Source organism: Nicotiana tomentosiformis, chromosome 2 (assembly GCF_000390325.3).
Source record: "Nicotiana tomentosiformis chromosome 2, ASM39032v3, whole genome shotgun sequence".
Classification (NCBI taxonomy): domain Eukaryota; kingdom Viridiplantae; phylum Streptophyta; class Magnoliopsida; order Solanales; family Solanaceae; genus Nicotiana; species Nicotiana tomentosiformis.
This window is the reverse complement of record NC_090813.1, coordinates 32,109,956-32,119,483: the sequence shown is the minus strand read 5'-3', so window position 1 is coordinate 32,119,483 and position 9,528 is coordinate 32,109,956. Positions and strand designations below refer to the sequence as shown.

The 9,528-nt window shown below is 41.6% G+C and overlaps 1 protein-coding gene across 1 annotated transcript; it reads left to right on the top strand.

Annotated features, from left to right (window-relative positions):
* Positions 1–6,619: 6,619 nt before the first annotated feature.
* Positions 6,620–7,114, top strand: LOC138904571 (uncharacterized). The gene has a single exon (XM_070193077.1). The coding sequence runs from the start codon at positions 6,620–6,622 to the stop codon at positions 7,112–7,114; it is 495 nt and encodes a 164-aa protein (XP_070049178.1).
* The last annotated feature ends 2,414 nt before the right edge of the window (positions 7,115–9,528 follow it).

Below are 9,528 nucleotides of genomic sequence, written 5' to 3'. Positions count from 1 at the left end.
TGCTGGCCTGGGACTTTCTCAACTTCTCTAATTCTTTTCCCATATCTTCGATCACTAACCCGTGCCATACCAAGGTAGCCATAATAGTGTTCTGGTTCTCAAGGAGCTTCTTCAATGTCTCTTCAACTGTCAGGGGAAACTGAGGCTCTTGAACAGAAGATTGTGCTGCAACAGTACTGGATAAGTCAGACAGTTCTACAGTGGCTATCTGCCTCAGTTGTTGAGGCTCACCAATGTCTGAGAGACTCATATCACAGAGAGTAGGGCAGTAGGCATGGGCACCGGCTTCAAAACTAAGGTAGGAACTATGGTAGGACCTGCAGCAGGGGTTGTGGATGATGGCGGAGGAATAGCTGCAACACTGCAGGACGGCTCGGTTGAAGTGGATGGAATATCAACTGCTTCAGCAGCTACCGTAGCTGGCTCATTAGACTGGACCGCGGTGGTAGGAGGCTAAACTTTCTTATTTGGGTTGTTCGCATCCATCAATGAATACCAAGTAAAAGGCTTCTTCGGCCTCACCTTTGTATCATAATCTCTCGGCTCTACGTGAGATATTCTGTAATAGCATTGGTGTACGGGTAGGATGAGTCATCTTGCCGAGAATTCGCTGAGATGTTGGCCGACATCAAGGCACCCACATTAATAGGGCACCTGGCCATAATAGAAGCAATCATAACTACTCGAGGAATCGGAAGGTAAGTCTTATTCTGACTCGGGTCCAGTCTGCTGCAGATAAAGGTTCGCCACCCCTTCACCTCGAAACTGAGAGTGCTCCGGTGGATAGGAACCCCAACGGCAATCCATGTAGGTGTTAGCCCTGGTGAGGCTAGAATCTCCGCTAACCAAGGGCGGTATGCATCTCCCAATGCATACTTCTCCTAATATTCCTTTGGCTCAACAACTTCGAATCCCAAGTACGTGTTAAGTATATGTTGTTGATCAAATCTCACTTTTAAGTTCCGTACTTTGGTCACTTTTGTCCCTTTTTAGATGTGAGCTACATTTGCGTAGAATTCCCAGACCAAGTATTATTTTGCGTACACTACACTTTGATTGAACCACATCCATCCCTTGCATTCCCTGTATTATCTCAGCACTATTGGGTTGTACCTCTCCATATCTTTCAATAGAAACTGAGATTTAGCAACCTCACTAGCCACCATGTACCAAAGCTGGTGAAGGCGGCCAAGCTAACAAATCGGTCCTCCCAAACCTCTTTCTTTTTTGACCTTTCAAGGCCAGCAGTTGTAGCATCTCCTCCTCTGCTATCATCAGAAATATCCTAAACTAGTGTAGCCTGTACCTCAGGAACATATGTGGACAATGGCTTAGAAGCCTAACTAGCGCTCTCCGAGTGTTCGGAAGTACTATGAGATAAGGACGGCTCGTCCCTGAGTTGGTACCTTCCCTGCGACCTTGAATGTACAGCCGACTGCACCAAGGGGTATGTGCATTCTTGCCTCGACTCCGAGAAGGTTCACCCTTCCCTTTAGAAGTGTCGCCTCTTCCTCTAGATCGAAGCATTCTCTCTATCAAGCAAAGGCGATTGTTAGTTGCAATTTAATGTTCAAATATACACAGGAGATATGCAAGTATACACCAGAAAACATAGTGAGGTTCACAGTTAAAGCATATTGTAGGAGAAGGATCTGCGGTCCGCACATTTTTCTTGCAGCCCCAGATGAGGCTTGCGGACCGCACAATTTGTTTTTTTGCGGCTGAAAAAGTGAAGTGCGGTCCGCACAATTTCACTTGCGGCCGCATCTCAGAAATCCTAAATATGCCAACTCTCTGATGACAGAGAATTGGCTGATGTGCGACCGTAATATGATTTCTGTGGTCTGCACAATTAGAACTGCTACCGCACATTCGAGTCACAAAGTGTAGACCTCTTCTTCACTAATGATGCCCTAGAATCAATTTCTGCGAACCGCACAATTTCAAGTGTGGCCACAGAAATCAAAAACTTAAAACAGTTTAGTTAGGTCATTCTAGGTTTCATAATTTTGTGCACAATTTGACATGGTATCATCATAGAGGCATGAAAATATATTGACCTAGTCCCCATAGAGCATGTATTAGTTAACCCACTATAGATTTATCCCCACATGGATACACAATTGAATTCTACTAACAAATAGCCTAAAAATGACTAAAAATCTATAAATTAAAAGAAAAAGATTAATAAGAAATTTAAGCATACCAGTTTGTCACGCCCGTTTTTTACCCGCAAAATAATACTCCATCCGTTTTAATTTATATGAACCCATTTGACTGGGCACGGAGTTTAAGAAAAGAGAGAAGACTTTTGAACTTGTGGTGTAAAATGAGGTACATATATTTTGTGAGGTTATAAATCATTGCATAAAGGTAAATTATTTCCAAATAAGGAAAGTGGTCATTTTTTTTGGCACTGACTAAAAAGGAAATAGATTCACATAAATTGAAACGGAGGGAGTATTATGTTTTATGGATTATTATGGGTTAAAGGGTTTTTTCAATTAAAGTGACAAAATTGAGTATGGATTATTTTATTTACAGAGTCACCACTTGGAATTGATTTTGTTAGTGTTCCAAATCACCTTTTATTTGAATCCCTAGTCAAAGGAAGGTTTGACTCTATTTTTATTGGTCTGTGAAAATAGAAGATCGGGTAAGGAATTCTATTGACCAGGGAGAAGGTGTAAGGCACTCCATGAATCCCGTGGTTCTAGCACGGTCGCTTTTATTGATTAAATTTGGTTTGAATTATTTTTGGATAAAGTGTGTTTTATTTGCCTCAAATTATTATTGTCTATTGTCGCTTAATAATTAACTGAATTTTATTAATTTTGGCCTAGGAGCGTGCAAGGTCTTTATTAGATGACGTGCGTTTAAGTATGAACACAAGGTCAAACACAATTTCTCATTAGCAAGTCAAGGAGCGGGAATGCACTCATGACCGTTTATTAATTGATATTGACCAGGATCATACAAGAACACATGGTCAACTTTTGAAGACGCGTCTAAAATTGCCTAGCATTTTATATTATTAAAAGAGATTAAGTAACATGTTAATTTAATTTAAGGGAGGGGCTAATCTAATTGATTCACAACTTTCCTTTCCTCTACTGCAACAATAGGACATGAATCCACGCCTAAACTTAGCTAAAAGGTTCAGTCATGATTAATAAGAAGCTTTTAATATGAAGATGAGACAGAGTGTAATAAATAAATAAGTAAATAAATAAACCATTTAAAGATCACATTAATTAAACTTATAATATTACTTCTTTATTCTTTAAATTTGAGCATAGCAGATCTACTCGAATCATAAAGCTATTTCAAACGCAAAAAAATGATCCGAAAATGTTCCTCTTTTTTTACTAGACTAAACAACTATACAAAGTAATAAGTTTACAACAGAAATCTAAGCTAACAAAAAAAAAGGGGGAAAAAACGTTTAAATTTGTCTAACAGAGAAAAGGATACCAAAAAAAGGTCTCAAGACACTCTTAAATTGAATCACACTTACATTTACTTAAAAGTACAAAATAAATGCTTTAACCGAAACATAAACTTAAGGAAAACAAAATGTTTACCCGTAAAGTTGGATAACAATTAAACTTATAATGTGGTTCTAATGACACGCGATTTCACTTAATACCAATTGATGAATATAAAGATTAATAATAGAAATAAACTATAAAGTAAAGCAAACCAGTAATAGAATTGAACTCAGCCCTCGAGTTTGGATACCCTCCAACTGGTTGATGCAAGAACTATTAAAATATAACAAGCCGATGAATAATAGTATAAACGAAAAAGAGAACTATATTGCTTTGATAACTGCGAACAATGTGTCTTTCAAATGATTAGAATCCCCCTTTAAATAGTAGAGGAATTCCACTTATGGTATAATTCTAATTACAGAAGGAAATCCCATGATTAACTAATTAGCCGTTTCTGATTTGATCCGTTCCGAGATTTACGCCATGATCCTCGACCAGTCATGGATATCTCGTCTTTCTGTTATTGTGCTATCTTCGATCTTGCTCGATGTCTGTCTCATTTGGCTTCGATCGCTACTAGTCCCGATCTTGACAGGTACCTCGATTTTGAACTCGGTATCTTATCCTCGTGATTTAGTATATTCTGTTACGAGGCCATACTTCGATGCAACCTCCTGGTCTCGGTCAAATAGTAAAATCGGGTAGGCCCGATTTAACCGTATACAGATAGTCCCCTCATTCTTTAGGAGTGAAATGATAAGAAACGAATTGAGCCTTCGATTTTCTACCTCGACCTCATCTTCATGACCACACCCCCGGGATTGACCAAAAGGTCCCATCGGTATAGTTCCCCAAGTCATTAATGAGTGTTAGTTGGTGGTCGGCCACTAGTGCCTTTGAACCGTCGCCGTGAATCCACTAAATAGAACCCTTCCTCGTTGATTCAAACTTTACTTTTACTTCCTTCTAATCTCCAATGCTTTTACATCTCCTAAGTTCTACCCTTTTACAAATTTTCAGGTTCTGCTGTTAATTCTTTCTCAAACGTCAAGTCCTATTATCTTCTTCGTTTTCAAACTTACACAAAAATGGCAAAAACATCAAAAACGGTACAACAAAAAGAAGCTGCTTCATTTTCTCAACCAGGCGGTGGAAAAATACCGGTGGAACCCCGTCTTGAGGAATGCATTCCAGGGGGGGTGTGCGCTAAACTCCGACTTCAAGACCGATAAAGCCTCGTCAATTCCTGGTCGATGCGAGCCAATGTCGAGGTACATATGCTCGATAACTGAGGGATACCTTAAGCAGGTAAAGAAAGACTGCAACTGGGAGGGCAAAGAGGTGGTGATCCCGACCCCCGAAGAAGACATCACCACCCATGTCGAAGGGTTTCTAAGTGTTTACACTTACCCTTTTACGTTGGGCCCCCTCGACCCCGTCATCGTTGATTTTTACCGTCAATATCAAATAACCCTAGGCCAAATCCATCCTTCATTTTGGCAAATTGTTATTCTGCTCTGATTCTTCGTGAGCAAAATCGAGAGACTCCCTTTCACCCTCAATCACCTTATCAGATTGTATAGCCCCCACCTCTATCTAGGCGGGTTAATAAAACTCCAATGTCGTGCTACCAAATTGTTGTTCTCGTGGATAGACAAGGACAAAGATCGAGGGTGGATGGGCCGGTTCGTTCGAGTGAGGACTTCCGACCTAATCCCAGCCGAGAAGATGCCATTTCTTGAGAAATGGAACATGAATCGTAAGTACCGTCTCACTGTTAGCTTCTATGTATTATTTGTTCCTTTGTATTTTCTCATTGATTTCTTTTTCCATGATGTAGCGGCCTCTTGGATACCCCGTGCGATTCCCAACCTCGAGAGTTGGGTTCGTAACCTGGCCTCGACCTCTACATACGCCAAGCGCTCATGACGCGATTTAGCAAAGGGCCAATGGGAGGCCAAGACTCATGGTAGGCCCACTTTTTGTGTACTTTATTATTTTATTAAGATTCCCTTCTTTTACTTATTCAATTTTCTTGTGTATAGGCCTGGGCAAGGATGCGGTCATGAGGCCCCCGTCTAGTAAGGAGGAGACTTCGACTCCAGTTCCAAAGTCGGCGAAGGATAAGAAGAGGAAAAGGACCTCAACCTCCGAGGATCCAAAGCCTAAGAAGAATACGGTTGTTAAGCCAAAGAACGATATCGTTGCCCTGCCTGCGGATGTGATTCAACGGCTAAGGGAGGAAGAAGAAGATGAAGATGATGGCTCAGAACTGGTGGCCCGAGTGAAGAACAACATCGAGGCCCCAAAGGCCGCTGAGTCGGTGGTGGTTGATAAGATTTCGCTTTGAGCCGAGGGGGTCTTGGAAAAAGACTCAGGCAAAGTCCCCGCGTCATCGAAGATCGAAGATGCCTCCCGCTGAGATGAGCAAAAGGCGGGTATGTCTGAAGGGGCCGGCTCCGAGGACCTTCGCAGCGAGGAGAATGCCCCAAGTAGCTCACTTGGGTCAATAGATATTGGAGACTCGCCTATTCTCCCTGCGTTTTCCGAGGAGGCAATTCGGGAGGCCCAAGCCATGAGGACTCCCGAAGTAGACGGGGCCAATGGAAGGGAGAGCCCCTCTCGTAGTTACTTTATCGGGGTCGAGGATCCTACCGACCTAAATGAAGCATCGACTCTGTTCGATGAGGCTCAACAAGCCTTGAATCGGGTGAGTCTCAACTCCCTTTATCGATATCATACTTTAGTTTATTTCTTATCTTCCTGTCTAACATCCTTTCTTTTTCTGTATAGGCTTTAGCGCTCCATCAGGAGGTGTATCTAAAGTCCCGAGCAGAGCTGAGCCAATGTGAGTCCGGCCTCTGAGGGCTCACAGAGGAGAGAAATGATCTTAAACTTCTCAGTGGGAAAAAATAAGAAGAGATCAAGTACCTCCGAGCCGAGTTGGCCAAGGCTCACCAAGATCATACTGACCTGATCGAGGAGGTAATGAAAATCTTAAAAGTTCATGGGCTCATTTCGGGAACGGTGGCTAGCATTTCAATCTCATAGCTGCAGCAAAAGGTCGAGAGGATCAAGCAATTCCGCGAGAAGGTCGACATGATACCTTGGGGTGGAAAGAAAATATGGACCACTTAGCTGCTGAAAAAGAGGCTGCTCGAGCCCAATTGTCATCGGTCGAAAGTCAGCTTCGATGCATGAAGAAGAAGAGCTCAGCTCAGGCAAAGAAAATAAAGGAGCTCGAGGCTCGATTGGATTTCGAACTTGCAAAGACCAAATCTAAAGCCGAAAAGGCAAAGGCCGAGGAAGAGGCGATCGTGGCCGTCTACCGGGCGGATATTGAAGCCGCTCAAGTCCAAGCGAGAGAGGAAGCCGAGACCGCTCAAACTCGAGCACATTGGATTGCTGAACTCGCCAAATGCCAATCTCGGAGGGAAACCCTCGAGGAGATCCATGCTCGAGGTTTCGATCTTACCGACGAGATAATGAAGGCTAAAAAGCATGAAGCTGATATTGGAGCGCTGGCCTTTTCCGATGATGATGATGATGATGGCAGCAAGAGCGGGTCCGAGAATGGGGAGGACCTCGATGGAGAAGAAGTTTTCCCTGAGGAAAATTAGGAATCTTAGGCTTTTTTCTTTTTTGATTTTTTATGCGGGACCTTGATCGGTCCTTGTAAATATTTTCGTATAGATAAAAGATCTTTTTTCTCTTTGACTTATCTTTATTCTATTTCCTTCCTCGTGAAAATTTTATTTCATTCATGCCTTCATGCCTTATGGAGATTTTGCTCACAAGTTTGGGACTTTAGGCTACTAGATCGAAGTCGGACCAATGTAGTCTGTAAAATCGAGTGAGTACTTGCTCGAACTCGAAGTAGAATGACCCTTAGGTTTTAGATGAGTAATGATGATTTCTCGAACTCAAAAAATAAAATGGCTCTTAGGCTCTTGAATTAGGCCGATATGGCCTCAAAATAATGGTTTTTCCCCTTTTTCGGCTTGAATAATTAGTCATAACAATTTGTCATGGCTTAGCACGAGATAAATTTGTACCCATTAGTTTTTTCGAGGATTGGTGTTATCGAAGTCCTTTGCTTTGTTATGCCTTAGCACAAAATTGTCCGAGAGTTCAAACAATTTGCTACCCTTTAAGGTTTTTTGAGGGTCGATATTATCGAGACCCTTAGTAATTCAGCCGAGGGTTGCCTTTTTTAACTGATTTATGAGAATATTTGAAGGCCTATTTTATAACGGAATACGGACATTTCTGAACCGTGTTAATTTTGCCGTAGCCTTTAGTTTGGGATTTGCCCTTTAGGCTTGTTTCCCTGCTATACTTTGAACTCGTTCGAAGTGTCAGTCCCCGAGTGGGGTGGCCGTGGCCTATAAAATCGAGGATTGCCTTTTTAATGTTTTACAATTTTGAGTTTTAGTAATTCGATCATGTCGATTTTTTGGACGGTAGTTCCCGAGTATAGGGTAAATTGTTTGAATTTCTGTTATGATCGGCCCTTAAGCCAGTTTTCATAATAGATCATAAGTATGAAATTGTAAAGTATAAATTTCTCTAAGGCATAGAAAATCTGGTAAGGAAAAATACTTCTTTCAATAGATTATACATGCGAACATGTTCTGCCATTACCGCTCGAGTAATCTACATAGACACGGTTCATTTGACCGTTTGGTCCTTTACCTATCGAGACCCTATCGACATAAAGTATTTTCCTCATAACTATCCGAGGGTGATGTGAGGGTGATGCCCCCAGTATTCGAGGTTGATTATAAAGTAGCCTCGGATACTGTTGAATTTCTCTAAGTTAGCATGAACAATGGTTACCTCGTTAAAAACCTCACCGAAAAAACCCATTTGGGAAAAAACCAGTCTAAGGGAAAAAGAGTGCAACGCGTGCTTTCAGACCTAAGGACTTTGCGTTTGAAGAATCCTTTGGTGTGTTCGATTAAACACCTACAAAATGGTTAGTATAAAATATAAACGAAAATAGATAAGATCGTACCTTAGTAGTAATATTATTTGAGGAATGATATATTCCAATTGTTTGGTATTTGTTCATCGTTTATCGTGTCAAGTTTGTAAGATCCCTTTCCGATGATATCGAGGACCTGATACGGTCCCTCCCAGCCCGGCCTAAGTTTTCCTTCGTTTGGGTCTCGAGTATTGAGGGTGACCTTCCTCAGAACCAAGTCCCCAATTTTAAAGTGTTGAAGATTAGCTCTTCGATTGTAGTACCTTTCGATCTGCTATTTTTGTGCGGCCATTCATTTTTTATCTAGCAATTCGAGGCTTGTATTCATAGCCTCGTGATTTGACTCTTCCGTTGCTTATCGAAACCTGACGCTAGGTTCCCCGACTTCAACCGGGATCAGAGCTTCGACGCCATATACTAAAAAGAATGGTGTTGCCCCCGTACTGGATTTTGATGTTGTTCGATACGCCAAAAGGACTTCGGGCAATATTTTTCCCCATTTTCCTTTAGCGTCGTTAAATATTTTCTTTACTTTTTGAATGATGGTCTTGTTTGTCGATTCGACATGTCCGTTCCTACTAGGATGACATAGCGTCATCAAGATCCTTTTTATTTTGTGATCTTTGAGAAACTGTCACTTTGCTGCCGACGAATTGCTTTCCATTGTCGAATACGATCTTGGCAGGCATCCCAAATCAGCATATAATGTGGTCCCAAATAAAGTCTATGACTTCTTTGTCTCTAATTTTCTCGAAAGCATGTGCTTCAACTCACTTAGAGAAATAGTCAGTCATAAATAAAATAAATTTATCTTTACCTGGGGCCAATGGTAGAGGGACAACGATATCTATTCCCCATTTAATGAATGGCCATAGGTATAAGACTGAGTGGAGTTGCTCTCCGGGTTAGTGAATCATTGGCGCATACCTTTGACATTTGTCACACTTTCGAACAAACGCTTTTGTATCCTTTTCTATATCGGCCCAATAGTATCCTGCTTTGATGACTTTATGAATCAATGATTCGATATCGGAATGATTTCCACAG